The following is a 16,109-nucleotide window of genomic DNA, read 5'->3' as shown; positions in this document are numbered from 1 at the left end:
TCCTAGGAAAACCTCCCTGTCAGGACCCTGCACCCCTGCAGGGAAATGTCCAAACAGCCAGCAAGTCACCAAAACCTCTGGAGAAATTCCTACAATTCCCAGGAGCTGGGGACATTTGGGTCCTGCTGCTTTGGGAGGATGCTCCATGTGGCAGAGGGGGACAGGGCCTGGAACAGGCCCCTCTGAAGAAGGATTTTCCTGCTCTGCTCCATCTCCATCTGGGATCCCATGGGTCTGAAGCAGCTCTGTTGAAACCGGCAATTTAATTAGCGAGGGGGGGAAAGAAAAATCTCCGGTATAACTCAGGAAGAAACATCATTTCCAAGTTAATGAGAGAAATATTTTAATTACGACACTTAACAGGTTGTGACTTTGCCAAGGTGTTCTCGTGGGGAGGCTGCACTTTTTTTTCCATGGATTTCAAGCAAGGGAGAGTGGGAGAGGAGAGGGGAGAGAGCAGAGGAGAAAAACCATGGGAAAAGGAGAAGCAGCAGGGAAGGGTTTGGTGAAAGCAAAAGAGGCTCCTCAAAATGAAGGGAGACCAGGGAACAGCATCTCAGGGGGCTCTGGTGACACAGGACAAGGATTTAGATGGACTAGGAAAGGAATTCTCCCCCAGGCTGTGGAACAGAACTCCCAGAGAAGCTGTGGCTGCCCCTGGATGTGTCCGAGGCCAGGCTGGAACGGGCTTGGAGCAGCCTGGACAGTGGGACTGGCTGAGCTCTGAGGTCCCTCCCCACCCAAGGCATGTCCTGGCGCCCTCCCCAGCGCCCTGGGTGCCACGTTAGCGCCGGGCCTTGGCAGCTCCCAGGGCAGGAAGTTTTCTTCCCTTTGAAGGCAGCTCCTGGGGGTGAGATTTGTTTTCTCTGCACGGCTCAACAGAAACATCAATTTCCTCCTGCGAGCTGCAGCCCCGGCTCCTGGCAGCTCAGGTTTCCTTCCCGGTGAAGTCCCTCGGTGGCAGGCAGGTCCCTGCTCCTCCTGGGGACACCTGGGGCTCCTCCGGTGTCCTCAGTGCCTGCAGCTCGGTGTGAACCCGGCCTGATAAATCTGGCAGATGATTCACTGATCCCCGTGACCTCCTGACAGCTCCTCAGGTCTTTATTAGTCCTGAATCACATCTGCTCATAAATACCAGAGGGGTTTTTCACACCTTGGGTTATTATTGAAGGAGGGCTCCTTTCGGCTGACTTAGAAAAACGTTCCCTGCCCTTTTCGGCTCCTGCAGGATTCCAGGAAGGGCCCAGAGGCTGCCCCAAGCACATCCTCACATCTGCTGGGACTCCCAGCTCCAGCCGCACTTGGAGCAAATTGAAAAGTTAAATAAGAGAAGGAGAAAGGGCTCGGAGCAAAGCAGAGTCATTGTTTACCTCCCGTGTTGGTTTTGAGATGATATCGAGCCCCGGAGCAGGAACTCAAACAGCAGGGACTGACTCTGATAAAACACATCCTTCCTCCCCTCCTGCGCCGGGGAGGAGCTCGGGATCCCCGGGCGAGGGATGCTGGCACTGCCAGGGGTGCCAAACACCTCCCAGGGGCTGCCAGGACAATTCCCTGCTCTCCTGGGGAGCCCAGAGCCGGCACAGATGGAGTGAAAGAGGGGCTGGGGTCAGAAGGAAATGGGGTGGGCACTGGGATTCTCCAGAAAAAGGTGGAAGTGCAAATTCCAGCACGGAGAGTGTTCCCCCAGCCCTCAGCTAACGGTGCAGGGCTGGGAACAACCCAGGAGAATTTCTGCCCCATTCCTTTGGGGGAAGGAATAGGTGATTTCCCCTCTGCCTGGGGGAATGGCTGAGCCAGGGGAGGAGACAGAATTCCCTGGAGAAAACAGAATTCCTTGGAGGAGACAGAAATTCCTGGAGGAAAAAGAATTCCCTGGAGGAGACAGAAATTCCAGGAGGAGACAGAAACTTCTGGAGGAAACAGAAATTCCTGGAAGAGACAGAATTCCCTGGAGGAGACAGAATTCCTTGCAGGAAACAGAATTCTCTGGAGGAGACAGAAATTCCCTTGAAGAGACAGAAATTCCTGGAGGAAAGAGAATTCCCTGGAGCCAGCGTGGGAGGTTCACCCACGAGCAGGGCTGGCTGCAAGTCCAGGAGCCCAGCAAGTCCCAAATTCCCGAGCCTGAAGCCACCCTGAGCAATCCCACAGCTGAACCTGCCCGGGTGACTGCCAGGGCTGGCCTTGGCTGCAGCCTGTCACCTGTGTCACCTGTGTCACCTGTGCCACCTCTGTCACCTCTGTCACCTGTGTCACCTGTCCTGTCAAACCACAGCTCCCAATTTCCTGAAACTGGAGAGGATTGTTGGTTTTGGCTCTGGAACTTGCTCCAGGCTCCGAGGCTCCTTGGGAATGTGGGATTTATCAGGAGACCCCAAAAAAAAGCTGAGTCCAGCCCCACTGCAGGCGGGGAGGAGGCTCCAGAGACTGGAAGGGGTTTAAACCCTCTGTGAGGAGTTCAAACCCCCAGGAAGGAGTTAAAACCTCCAGGAAAGAGTTAAAACCCCCAAGAAGGACTTCAAACCCTCAGGAAGGAGTTAAAAGCCCCAGTATGGAGTTCAAGCCCTCTGGAAAGAGCTACAAATCCCAGAAAGGAGTTAAGATCCCCAGAAAGGAGTTAAAAGTTCCTAGAAGGATTTCAAGCCCCCAGGAAGGAGTTAAATCCCCTGGAAGGAGTTCAAACCCCCAGAAAGGAGTTCAAAGCCCCGGAAAGGGTTAAAAGCCCCCGCTAGGCGAGGGATTTCTCCCTAATCTGTGCACATGTCCCGGGATCAGGGCTGTGGGTGGTGGTGCAAGCCTGTGGCAGCCCTCCAGCCCCTGGGCCCAGCACCTGACCGGCCCGGCAAACCCTCTTAGCCCTGCGCTTTTCAAATTCAATTAAAGAGGCTCCTCTGATGGGCTTAGGGCCGCCGCTGTGCCAGCCCCAAAGCGCTCCCGGAGCCCGGCAGGGGCAGCAGGAGCGCGGACAGCCGGGCAGGGCTGCAGGGTTTCACCCAAAACCACGGAGGAACAGCAGGAGGGGAGTGGGGAATAAAAAAAAATATTGAAAAAAAATAAAATAACCCAGCCCTGAAGGTGATGCTGAGAGCTCGGGGTCAGATTCTTTTCTGCAGAGGTAATGGGGAGAGCGGGAGGAAATTCAGGTTAATAACAAACGGGATGTGGTGGTTAAAGTTTGCCAGCCTGGGGATGTGCTGGGAGCTCCCGGTCCAGGGGCTGGGAGGGCAGAGCCGGTGCTGGCACTGCCAGGACAGAGCCGGTGCTGGCACTGCCGGGACAGAGCTGGCACTGCTGGGACAGAGCTGGCACTGCCGGGACAGGGCTGGTGCTGGCACTGCCGGGACAGGGCTGGTGCTGGCACTGCCAGGACAGGGCTGCTGTGGCACTGCCGGGGCACAGGGGCAGGGGATGCTCCTGCTCTGCACGGCTCAGGTGCAGCCATCCCCGGGGATCAGGCCCGTCCCTCTCACCTCCGCAGGCAGCCCGGGAAAAGGGAACCCCGGGGCACATCCACAGCTCTGATAGAACGGCTCAGTTCTGATAGAACGGCTCTGTTCTGATAGAACGGCTCAGTTCTGATAGAACGGCTCTGTTCTGATAGAACGGTTCTGTTCTGATAGAACGGCTCAGTTCTGATAGAACGGCTCAGTTCTGATAGAACGGCTCTGTTCTGATAGAGCAGCTCTGTTCTGATAGAACGGCTCTGTTCTGATAGAACGGCTCTGTTCTGATAGAACAGCTCTGTTCTGATAGAACGGCTCTGTTCTGATAGAACGGCTCTGTTCTGATAGAACGGCTCTGTTCTGATAGAACGGCTCTGTTCTGATAGAACGGCTCTGTTCTGATAGAACAGCTCTGTTCTGATAGAACGGCTCTGTTCTGCTCTCTTCAGGAGAATTCACCCCAGGAAAATCAGCCCCATCCAGGCGGGCACCCCTGGGCTGGCAGGTAAAGGTGAGAGCCCCAAAGCATCGCCCAGGAGAAGATCCCAGCACCCCAAACTGCCCAAAGACACCCCGTTCCCAAAATCAGCCCCACACCAGGCTCCCACCTGGAAGTTCCACCAGGAGCTGCAACTTCAATTACCTGCATGACAGCAGCTCCGTGCCCTGACTTGAAATTTGGAGTTTTGGGTTGAGGAGTTTGGGTTCCCACCCCCCCTCAGCCCCATTTTTGGCTGCTTGGCAAAGTCCCCCCAGCAGGAAATTGGGAAGAGAAACAGTCTCAGTGTCAATAGTGCCCCGAGCCTGTTTACCCAGGGCTATTTGCACGAGATAATCGCTCACAAGTGTCTCACCTCCTCCACTCCGCCACGGCCAAGTGATGTCATGGAAGTGGCATCCAGGGCAGGAGCCAAAGTGAACCAACATAACCCAGGCCCGGCAGGAAACCGCTCAGGAGCCTCCCCACGTGCGGGGAAAGGAGCTCCCCTTCTCCTTTGGGACTCTCCAGGACATGGGATCTGCTCCCCTTTTCCTTTGGGACTGCCCAGGACATGGGATTTGCTCCCCTTTTCCCATGGACTGTCCAGGACATGGGATCTGCTCCCCTTTTCCTTTGGCACTCTCCAGGACATGGGATCTGCTCCCCTTCTCCCCAGGGCTGTCCAGGATGTGGGATCTGCTCCCCTTCTCCTTTGGGACTGTCCAGGACATGGGATTTGCTCCCCTTTTCCCATGGACTGTCCAGGACATGGGATCTGCTCCCTTTGGACTGTCCAGGACATGGGATCTGCTCCCCTTTTCCCATGGACTGTCCAGGACATGGGATCTGCTCCCTTTGGACTGTCCATGATATGGAATCTGCTCCCCTTCACCTGGAACAGAAGTTGTTTTCTGTTGGCAGAAAAGAAGACAAAACCCAACACTTTTCCCCCAGAACTCCCCTTCCCAAGGAATCAGCTCCCCTTTTTTTCCCAGGGCTGTCCAGGCCATGGAATCAGCTCTTCTCTTCTCCAGAATTCTCCAGGCCATGGAAGCAGCTCCTCTTTTCCTTTTGGACTGTCCAGGACATGGAAACAGCTCCCCTTCACCTGGAGTAGAAGTTCCTTTCCCCCAGAACTCCCTTCCCCAAGGAATCAGCTCTCCTTTTCCTTTTGGAATGTCCATGACCTGGAATCTGCTCCCCTTTTCCTTCTGGAATGTCCATGACCTGGAATCCTCTCCCCTTTTCCCATAGACTATCCATGACCTGGAATCTGCTTCCCTTTTCCCCTGGAATCCTCGGCAGCAGAGCACTGTTTTGTACATAACTGAATGCAGTTTTTCTAGGAGAAAAAAAAAAAAAAAAAAAAAAAAAAAAAAAAAAAAAAAAAAAAAAAAGAAATTAAGAAAAAAATACTAAATTAAACTCAGTATCATTTCCACCAAGCACAGCCAGGAGGGGACTCCTGCACCTGGCTGGATTTCCAGACCTCGTGAAAACAAGGACGAGTGGGAAGCTGACGTTCCCTGCAGCTCCTTTCAGCTCTCCGTGTTCCCAAAAGCTCGGGGACCACAGGGACGGTCCTGCTTGGCAGCCCTCAAAAAGAGCCCTCTTGCCATTTTATCCCATTCTTTAGACAACTAAAAGCCAGGAGGGAGGTGGGGGCCGGGGAGTATCAGACGATTAAATATCCCCGGCAGCCCAGAGAAAGAGGAGCACAGGAACGCGGGAACAAAGGGGTGGGGGGAAATAAAAAAACCCTGCTTTTTATTATTAAACTATTCTCTCGGATTTCTAATAAGCAGGTTGAAGTTTAAATTACCAGATCTCTGACAAAGTCAGGATCCAAACAGTTCAGGAGCCCGCAGATAACAATCGCCTTCCCCCAGATCGCTTTCAAGGCCTTTTCTGCCGAGACAAAGCTCCCATTCAGAGGGGCACAGGCACCTCGGGGCTTTGATTTCCCTCTGCTCCGGAGCCCCAAAGGCTGGGCAGGGACAGAAGCAGCTCCTGCACCTGCAGCAGGACGGCCCAGGAAGGACCAGGAATGCTGGAAAACCCAGGATCCGACCCCTGGAATTGCAACCTGAGCCCCTGCCCAACCCAGCCCGACAAATCTCTCAGATTTGGGGGTAAAACTGAGGGAATGAGGAGCCCTGAGTGCAGAGGGAGCTGCACCAGGTGGGAAGTGCTGGTGATCCCACAGTTCGGGTGCTGAGGAGGAAAAAGGCAGAGCCAAAGGATGTGCCACAGCTTGTGCGAGGTGGGATTAGAGCTGGAAGCGCTCCTGCCCCGGGAATCTGGCAGGAAGGATGCACCAAATCCCTGATAATCCGAATTCTGAGGAAATGCAAGGGGAAGAGACATTTGCTAGTGATGGGGAAGGTGAGACCGGGCCGGGAGAAGGGGCAGGTGATAAACACGGAGAGCCCGGGGCAAAGAGCACTGCGGAGAGCTCTGCAGCACCACAAGTGCACCCAGACCCCAAAAGGATGAAGGAGCTGCAGATCCCGGGCTGATTTCCTCTCATCCCATGTCCCAGTGCCTCTGGTACCCGTCCCCACTGGCACAGGGTGCCACACTCACCCCAACCCCACTGCCAGCCGGGGGTTGGACCTGCCAAAGCCATTTTCAGCTCAAACCCGGGGATTGTGTCACTCGAGGAGCTCCTGGTGCCACCAGGGCTGTGCCCCAGCTCCCCTCACCCTGTGCCCCCGGGGGCACCAGCACCGGCGCTAATTGGGGTTAATTAGGCAGGTGCAGGAGCACGCAGGGGGCACAGGCTGGGCACTCATCCCTGGGATGGGCCGGCAGGGACAGACACAGCATCCCCTCACCCCGGCACGGGAATTGAGGATTGCCCAGGAAATGGCATCCCCTCCATGCCTCCCCTCGGCCCCGCTCACCTGGCGCAGGTGAGCTCCCGGGGGATGCTGCACACCCAGGGGCCAGCAGGAATTTCCCTCATCCTTGCCGGGAATGTTTTGTCCCGCCTGCCCAGCAGCTCAACGAGGTGGCAGCGAGGTAAAGGACAGGAACAAACCAACATCCCCTAAATCCTCCTCTCTTCTGGAATTGGGGCTGAATTTCCTCCCCTACAAGGTGAGGAGCCCCAAAGGGGCCAGAGCCTGCTCAGCCTCAGGGTTGTGTGTCCCTCCTCCTCCACTTCAGTGGCACAGAGGCCAGAACTCCCAAAAAAAAGAGGAGAAATGCCCTGGAGCAGGGTTTGGGATTTGGGATTTGGGATTTGGGATTTGGGATTTGGGATTTGGGATTTGGGACAGCTTCCCCAGGGACCGGCTGTGCCAGGACCTTCCCCCCTGCCCACCCCAGTGGTGGCTGAGAGCGGCTCCAGCAAACGGCCTGGGAAGGAGATTTAATTCCTGCTCTGCCAACAACCCATAGATCACCCTGGAAAAACTTCCCCCCACACCTTCCTGGCCCGGCCTGCCGTCACAATTCCTCTAATTAATTCAGGAGAAAATTAATTACGGCAGGATTTGCGGCAGCACAGCATCTAATGACCGACTCCTCTGCTCCAAAGCAGATCATCCCAGCCCCCGCCTGAGCTGCCAAACCCGGCCCTGCCGCCTCCCCCTTCCCAGCCCAGCACAAAGCCCTGCTCTAAATTAGGCAGGGAGAGAGTGGCTTGGCAAAAGCGAATCAGAGCGCTGAGGTCAGGCCCTGAAAAACAACAGCGGTGCCTAAAGAAACCCCCAGCGTTAATCCCGTCATGCTTCCGCCAAAGATTCCCCTTTTCAAGGGTTTTCTTCCTGGTAAACAAAGTTCTCTCCGCTGGGCTGTGAATTTTAGGACATGGTTGCTTGGTAATGCCAGGCTGCAGACCAGGGGGTTTGTCCTCCCCAGCCTGCAGAGGATGGCACAGGGCTGAGAGAGGAAACTCAGGAGGAATTGGGACCTCGGGGCAGGCAGAGCTGATTTGCACCACAATCACCCCGAGCTGAAGTTCTGCTCCTGATAATTTGGATTTTTGGGAAGATGCTCTCCCCATCCCTCCCCTGGAGCCGGCTCTGCCCATCTCCCCTCGCTCCTGAGGACATTCCCAGAAGTTTTCCATGCTGAGCGCCCAAAGCCCAGGATTTACATCTCCCACCAAAGCCCCGGCACTGCTCCAGCCCTGCTCCCTCTCCCAGGGGCTGCAGCAGCTTCTCCCCGGTGCCACCTCCCTGCCCAGCCCCTCCCGGCTGTGCCCTCCCTGCCTGTGGGGTCACTTTCCTGTGGGGTCACCTCCCATTCCTGTGGGGTCACCTCCCATTCCTGTGGGGTCACCTGCACCCTCTCAGCCACCCCTGCCCTCCAGCACAAAAACCCTTCCCGTGCCCATGGAGCAGCTCCTCCTCCTCCTGCCAGCGCCCCCACGCTGTGCTGAGGATGAGCTGGGGCACAGCCAGGACGGGGAACGAAGGACGAGCACGAACTGGGAATGCTGGAGCCATCCCAGTGCCCTGAGCATCCTCCAGTGCCACCCCAGTGAGGTGAGGGGACACCGAGGGCACTGCGCTCACAGGGACAAAGCTTTGCACAAACAGCGAGAGAAACGCTCCCCGAGCCTGCCCTCATGAAACCCCAGGGTGGTTCAGCAGCTCTGGGGGCTCAGGAGGGCACGGGGATGCTCCTGGCCCCACAGCCGCGGCCCCTCCACGCCGTGGGCTCGGGCAGTGGCCACGAGGAGAGGCCAAACGCTGGCGCCGCAGCCCCGAGGGCTCCTGGCAACCCGTGAGGAGCAAACAATCCTCCTGAGCCCGGGCTGAGACGGGTCAGGAGCCTCTCGGGGCCGGGCTGGCACAGCCCCGGCTCCCAAAGCCCCGATCCCACTGACTCAAAGGAGCTGGCGCCAGAGTCCAGCTGGCCCCGACTTCAGAGCGTGCCCCGAGTCTGAGCGGTTCCGGGGCTGCTCCTGGAGATCCCCCAGCTGCTCCAGCCCTGCAAACACGGCCCTGCTGAGCCCCTCCGCTGGCAGCAGCACCCCGGCCCTGGCAGAGGGCTGGCACCGAGGCCAGCTGCCTCAGGAAGCTCGGGGGAGCCTTTGGGGAAGGGTTTGTTCCAGCTCCTGGCCGGCCCCGCCGGTCACACTCAGCCCTTATATAATGGATGAGAAATGCCAGTGCCCGAGTGGCAAAGAGGGCACTGCCAGCAGCCAGGGAGGGGAGGGAGCAAAGCCCAGCTCCAGGGCCACCCCAGCAGCAAAAATTCATTTTCAGCTCTATTTCTCCCCTGTTCGTGGCACAGAAAAGATCAGAGGAGATCAAAGCAGGCTCTCACTTATTTCAGCCCCTGACAGCTCCGTTACGTTTTTGATTGTGTGACTTTGCCCACCGCCCTCTCCAGGGGCTGAGGTGTTCAGGGCATCCCCTGCTCACACCTGCCCCCCTCCCTTGGCCTCTTTTCCCAGGTTTCTGCTGGAGGGAGCAGAACCAGGAGCAGCAGCCCCGAGCGGAGCTCTGAGCTCACAGGGAAATTTGCATTTTATCGATATTCCTGCTCCAGGGAAATCAGCCAAGGGAGCCGCACAAAGTTCCAGAAAGGACCAGTGCCTGTTACAAAGTTGCATTTAAAGCCACTCGGAATTTTGGGAACCGGGGGTGTTTTTCATTAAAAACAAAACAAAAAAAAAAGCTAACCTAACTCATGCACGACTCAGCCCTTCACCCAAACTGTTCCTAAACCCAGATTTGAATAAAAACATGATAAGATTTTACAGGGAAAACAGAAGGGATTATATCAGGAAAGGCCTCTCTCTGCTGACAAAATGAGGGTGAAGGGTGCTCCCACAGCCCTCTCCTGCCCCAAAACCGGGCAGAGAACCCCAGCAGGCAGGCGGGGAGCCCCAGAGGTGGGAGGAGAAGATGAAGCCCCAGCTGTGCCTCCCGCAGCCCCTCCCGGCCCCCTCCTGCACCCCCAACTCCATTGGCTGTTTGTTTTCCCAATTTCTCCGCAGCAAACCAGGCCAGTTGGAAAGAAAAGGAGCGAAAAACAGAGAGGAGGGGGAGGGAGGGAAGGAGGGAGGGAAGGAGGGGGAATTAACTCTTTGCCACCGCGCTGTCCATCTCCAGCAGATTCTAATCCTGCCACAGCAAGGTCAGAGTTGAAGCCTGGGGTAAAGGGCTTTGTTTTGTCCTTGGGAATCGCGTGTGACCAGCGGCAGGCGGGATCGGGCCGGGGCCGTGGGCTGCAGGAGGCAGAGCCGCGGCCCCCGATGCGAGACCCGGCTGCTTTGAACTCCCACGGGCACGGCCAACACCTCACCCTTGAAACCGCGCGAGGGTTTTGCTCAACTGTTTCTTTTGTAGCGGTTGAAAGTTTCTTTTCAGCTCTCTCCTTCGGCGGCCAGGGATTTAATAAGTGTTCTTTGGGGGCTGGGGAAAGATTAAGCCGCGCCGAAGGAGCTGAGCGCAGCTCGTTGGGCTCCCAAAGGACGGGAGAGGCTCCCAGCGAGCTCCCAGCGGCTGCTGAAGGGGTGGGCTGGGGGCTGCAGCTCCGGGGGAGCCTCTCCCACCCTGCCACACATCCCGAATCGCATCCAGACAAACCCCGAGGTTTTGGATTTGTCCCGAATCGCATCCAGACAAACCCCGAGTGCCGCGGTTGGCGGGTTGCGGGCCCGGGCGCTCCCACGCTCCCGCGGGCACGGCGCGCATCCCGTTCCCATGGCAACCCCGCATCCCGCCGGGATGGGGGATGACGTCATCGGCCCCGCAGCCAATGGGAGGCCGCCCAGGTGATGTCATGGCCGCGCCCCCCCGGCCCCGCCCGGCGGGAGCGACCCCCGGGCCCCGCGCGGGTGGCACCGCCCGGGGACAGCCCCGGCAGCGACCCCGGGGGACACGCGGGGGACAAACCCAGCCCGGCCCGCCCGCCCTCTGCACCCGCAGAGATTTTTTTTTGGAGATTTTTTGGCGTTCTGGCCAAGGTTTTTATTTTTCCCGTTTCCAGAGGTTTTAGCCCGAGCAGGGACAGAGGCTGGGAGCAGCCCTGAGGCGAGGGGATGCCTCAGACAGGGCCGGGAGCTGCGGCTGGGGACAAAACACGGCCCGGGGAAAGGCGCGGTGGCACCGGGAGGGACACGGGGCAGCTCGGTCAGCACCGGGCGAGCACGGCTGGGAGAGGAGAAACGGGGAAAACGAGCAGGGACACTGCTCTGGGAGAGGAGAAAAGGGGAAAACGAGCAGGGACACTGCTCTGGGAGAGGAGAAACGGAGAACACGAGCAGGGACACTGCTCTGGGAGAGGAGAAACGGGGAAAACGAGCAGGGACAGTGCTCTGGGAGCTCAGCAGTGTCCCCTCTCTGGTGCCCTGCCTGCCGAGGGACACGGGTGACTCAGGGGGTGACTCACCCCGCTCGGCCCCGGCTTTAGATTAACCCGGGCTCCTCGGAGCCTTTCCGGGCTGGGCCCCGCGCCGGGCTGGGGACCCCGCGGCCCCGGGTGGCCCTGGCACGGTGCCAGCAGCGGGGTCACCCCCGCTGTCCTTGCCCCGCTCACCTGCTCGGACACTCCCGCCCCGCGCTGTTGCCAAAACTGCGGCTCGGCCTCTCCCGAGGGAGAGCAGGAAAACCTGGCCGGGCCCTGGGGCGGGTGGTGCCACCCAGCCCCTTCAGCCGGCCCGGGGGACACGAAGGTGGCACCTGGAGCGGTTTCCCGCTGGCATTCCGGGTGGGCAGGGCCGGGAGGTGCTCAGAGGGGAGGCAGAGCCGCAGAGCCGAGCCCAGCATCACCCCCGGAGAGCCCCGCTGCTCAGGGCAGCAGCAGCGCAGGGATTTTCTCACCCGGGGACAGTTCCAGGTGTTTATCCACCTTTCTCCTCGTGTTTATCCAACACCCGGCCTGGCCAGCCCAGCACGGGCGGCCCCGGCTGGGCTCGGCTTTGGGGAGGGGCCGTGGGGCTGGCGGGGTTTGCCCTCCTGACAGAGCCAGGGCTGCTCCCTCAGCTCCTCATCCCAGGAGAGCATCGCTCTGTCCTCCCCAGCTCTGCAGCTCCAGCCAGCCCTGGACTGATGAGACACCAAACCTGTCCCGGGTCCAGCATTTCCTTCTGGCAGCACAGAGGAAAATCCCTTTAGAAATGGGAATTTGGGGCAGCCCAAGCTGCAGAGTCCTCAGCATCTGCAGGACGGGCCGGCAGAGCTCCAGGATCTCCCTGTCACCTGAGACCTGTCTCTGTCACCTGAGACCTGTCCCTGTCACCTGAGACCTGTCCCTGTCACCTGTCACACGTCCCTGGCACTGCCCTGCAGCACCCCAGAGCCTTGGGAAACACCAGGAGTCTCCAGGGAGCGTCTTTCCCTCGCTGCCACAGCCACGGCCACCCAAGGGCTGTCTGCAGGGCATGGAGACCCCCAGGCCTTCTCCAGCACATCCCACCTGGCTGAGCTTTGCCACCATCTCCACTCTGGGAAGAGTTTTGGGACGGGAATAGAGAGGGATTGAGGATGGTAACACTGCTGGTGTGCCATAAAAGGCCAGAGTGGCACCTCTGCTTTCCCTGGAGCTCAGCTCTGTTTTCCAAAACACCTTGGGGAGAGCAGCAGCTCCTTTCCCACCCATGAGTCACCTCCTCCCAGCACCGATGAGGAATTTCTAAAAATAAACGCCGATAGTGATCTCGGCTCAGGTGGTGGCTCCATGGCGGGGCAGAGGCCGGGGCTGTGCTCCAGAGCATCGTCCCACGTTTGACTCAGGGCTTGGGTATGTGACAGCCCCAGGCACCCTCCGGGGGTTTCCTCCGGGGCATTTGGGGGGAGAACAAAATCATCCCAAGGTGCCAACAGCACCTCAAAGCCCTGCACCTCTCAGTGATGGGGTGAGGAGGAGCCAGGGCACATTCCTGAGCCCTCTGTGTGCAGGATCCCCAAAAATCCCAGCTGGGAGCACATCCCTTGGTGGGGTTTCTCCATCAGGATCCCTGTGAGAGACACGAGATTATGGAATGCTGTGGGCTGGGTGACCTGAAATCCCTTAAAACTGCTTCCAGGGGCAGGGACACTTCCACTCATCCCCGGCTGCTCCAAGCTGGCCCAAACTGAAACATTTCCAGGGATGGGCATTCCAAATCCTCCCTTTGCTGGATCCCAGCACCTCCAGCAGAGCCCTCCCAACACCTCAGTGCAGAGCTGAGGAGCCCCAGACTCTCCCATCCCCTCTGGTGCCTTCAGTTTTATTTTCATTTATCCCAGCCCCTGTGGTGCCCAGGGTGCAGCTCTGAGCTCACACTCAGGCTCACTCAGCTCTCTGCACACAGCACGGACACAAAACAAATCCTTCTCCTGCTGCACACCCAGGACAACTTTCAGCCCCAAGAGCACAAACAAGGGGGGCTGCAGGGAGCAACAAGAAGGATGGGACCTCCCAGCCTGCAGCTGCAATTGGACAATTCAACCCCAAAGTGCAAACGGAGCAAAACTGATCCAAGGGTGAGCCCTGGGGAGCGTTTGTCCATTTGGGGACCATTTTGGGTCCCCCTTGGGTGCAGCCCTGGCCAGGCTCTTGTCCTGCCCAAGGTGGATCCTCAAGGCCTTTCAATAAATCTCTGCTTTATTCTCCAGCTCTGCCCGGTCTCTGTTCCAGCCCTGCCCTCCCAAGGGATCACCTCTCCCACCCGGGACCCCCTGGCTGGGGAATGCCCGTGCCTGGCACTGCCCTAAGCCCGTGCCAGAGCAGATTAACCCCGCCAGGCTGCGGGGCCGTGCCGCGGTGTCACCGCGATTAAATCAGATTTACTGCCCCCCTCCCCTCGCTCCCTGCCCTTTCCCGACAGGAATTCTGCTGGCTGGGCAAGGGGAAGGGCTGCTCTGGTCACTGAGAGGAGGAAAATCAGGGAATGTTCCATTCTCCACTCGGGATAATCCCTCCTAAAAAGCTCGGCTGGTCCAGGGCTGGTGGCACTGCCAGGCTGGGGTGATGCCAGCCCCGGACACCCCTGGGGCTCCTTTGGGGCGCAGGGTGACCACTGAGGGAGGGTTAAATCCAAAGCCATGGCAATCACCACCTTCACTTGGGTGCTGGTTAATTATCGGGCACTAATTAATATTTAAATCCCCACTGGGATGTGTTTTTAGCCTAAACCAAGGAGACACATTCGAGTTTCTCATTGTTCTTTTAGCACCTGAGCCCAAAGCCACAACCCCATCACCACGATAACCACAGGAGCATCCTCCCCTCTCCGGGAGAACATTCCAGCACTTCCCACACCCACATCCCCGGCAGCGGGCAGCCAGCCTCCCAATTACAGCAATTAACGTTATGGATATTAATAAACCAGCCCGGGTTTCCTAACAGGAAAACCTGCACGGGCTTGTCGAGGAACCAGGAGCCCCGGGCGATCTCTGGGGGCGGATGGGGGAATAATTGAAATTCCAGGATGGGACCGTGGGGTCTCCAGAGGTCCTGGAAGCCCCTCCTGGTGTGGGGAGAGGTGGGAAGACCACGAGTGTCCCTCCCCAGCCCGGGAGGCTCCAGCAGAGCCTGGGACAGGGAAGGTGAAGCTCCATTCCCAGCACGGAATTACCCAGGGGGATTTTTGTGTCCGCACCCCCCAGAATTTATGGCCCACCCGTTCCCAACACAGCCCGGATCCTGCAGGGATCAGGCTCCGGGAGGAGACAGGGAAGGTTTCCTCCTCCTCCTCCTCCTCCTCCTGGGCCCGGGAGCAGCTCCCATCCTCTCTTTGCAGCCTGGGAAGGTTTTATCCGCCTTTATGGGGTTTTTTTGAGGCAGGGTGGTTGCAGGTACAAAAGGAGCCGCTGCCCCAGGCCCTGCCCTTGCTCTCCTCTTTCCCAACCCTTCCCTGCCTTTGCCTTTTCCAAGCACGAGGGAAAAGCGCTCGGGAGCAAGACCAGACACAGAGGGAGGAAGCGGCGGCTTCCTTCCCCATCCAATTATCCCCGGTGTTGTGCAAGGCTCCATTCCCACCCCAAACACCGGGATCGGGACGGCTCCGTCTTCCCTGGAGCACCCTGGCACCCCCTGCCCGGCCCAGGCTGGAAATGCCCACCCCAAAAACGGGACCAGGGCAGAGAACCCACCCCAAAGGAGCCCTGCTGGAGCCAGGGAGCTGCCACCACCCCAGGAGTCCCGGGTGGGACTCCCTGCTCGGGCCAGGGGTCCTCTCACAGCTCCCCAGAGGTTTTTCCAACATCTGGGACAAGACCTGAAGGCCTTGGGAAGACCCTGACAACAACCCTAAATCCATGAGAGGGCCACCAAAAAGTCCATTTTGGATGGGATGAATTTTTCCAAAATTTACACCCCATTTCACATGGAAAACACTCAAATGGGGTCACACCCTTTAAAACAGATATTTGCACCTCCCTTCCAGGCCCTGCCCCTGCCACCCCCTCCCTCCACACCAGCTCTGCCAGCGGGCCTCGACTTTTAATTGAAAAAATGTGATTTAGGTTAATTGGCAGCAGATGAGTTCCAGGGCTCTGGAGCAGGGGAATATTTGATCCAGCAGATTTATGGCAGCAGGGAAGCGACCATCCCATGTCCTGCACGCCCCTCACAGCCCCGCTGCCAAAACAGCTCAGCTGGCCAAAAAAAAAAAAATGTAATTAGTGTTTAATTTCTTAACAATTTTTTTTTACCTTCCTTTTAATTGCTCCACATAAAACTGTCCTAGAATTTTACAGCCTGGCCCAGTCCCCTTTGCTGGTTTTAATTAGGCCGAGGCAGGGCTGGCACTTTAATTTGGAGAGGGGGAGGACGTCAGGCCATGCAGGGGGAAGGTTTTGCCATTCCCAGCACCCGGAAAACATCAGCGGGAGCTGCAGGAGCTGCAGGGAGCTGCAGGAGCTGCAGGAGCTGCAGGAGCTGCAGAGCGCAGGAGGGAGCAAAAGCTGCAGGAGCTGCAGGAGCTGCAGGAGCTGCAGGAGATGCAGGGGCTGCAGGAGCTGCAGGAGCTGCAGGAGCTGCGGGAGATGCGGGAGCTGCGGGAGCTGCAGGGGCTGCGGGAGCTGCAGGGGCTGCAGGAGCTGCAGGGGCTGCAGGAGCTGCAAAAGCTGCAGGAGCTGCAGGAGCTGCAGGGGCTGCAGGAGCTGCAAAAGCTGCAGGAGCTGCAGGAGCTGCAGGGGCTGCAGGAGCTGCAGGAGTTGCAGGAGCTGCAGGGGCTGCAGGAGCTGCAGGGGCTGCAGGAGTTGCAGGAGCTGCAGGGGCTGCAGGAGCTG

General features: G+C 58.3%; 1 protein-coding gene across 2 annotated transcripts; it reads right to left on the bottom strand.

Annotated features, from left to right (window-relative positions):
• Positions 1 to 326: 326 nt before the first annotated feature.
• LOC134557111 (uncharacterized) lies at positions 327 to 11,704 on the bottom strand. Of its 2 annotated transcripts, XR_010081989.1 has the most exons (4): positions 11,431 to 11,704; positions 5,155 to 5,269; positions 4,301 to 5,114; positions 327 to 1,300 (listed from the first exon to the last, which is right to left on the bottom strand). XR_010081989.1 is itself a non-coding variant. In XM_063409770.1 (3 exons), the coding sequence occupies exons 1-3, from the start codon at positions 11,658 to 11,660 to the stop codon at positions 4,398 to 4,400; spliced, it is 1,062 nt and encodes a 353-aa protein (XP_063265840.1). In that variant the 5' UTR covers positions 11,661 to 11,704; the 3' UTR covers positions 3,314 to 4,397. The 2 variants fall into 2 exon arrangements, 1 of the variants encoding a protein (XP_063265840.1); XM_063409770.1 differs by lacking the exon at positions 327 to 1,300 and having other exon boundaries at positions 3,314 to 5,114.
• Between the last annotated feature and the right edge of the window lie 4,405 nt (positions 11,705 to 16,109).

Source organism: Prinia subflava, chromosome 12 (genome assembly GCF_021018805.1).
Source record: "Prinia subflava isolate CZ2003 ecotype Zambia chromosome 12, Cam_Psub_1.2, whole genome shotgun sequence".
NCBI classification, from domain to species: domain Eukaryota; kingdom Metazoa; phylum Chordata; class Aves; order Passeriformes; family Cisticolidae; genus Prinia; species Prinia subflava.
Note: the sequence above shows the minus strand (reverse complement) of the source record. Positions and strands in the feature narration are given on the sequence as shown.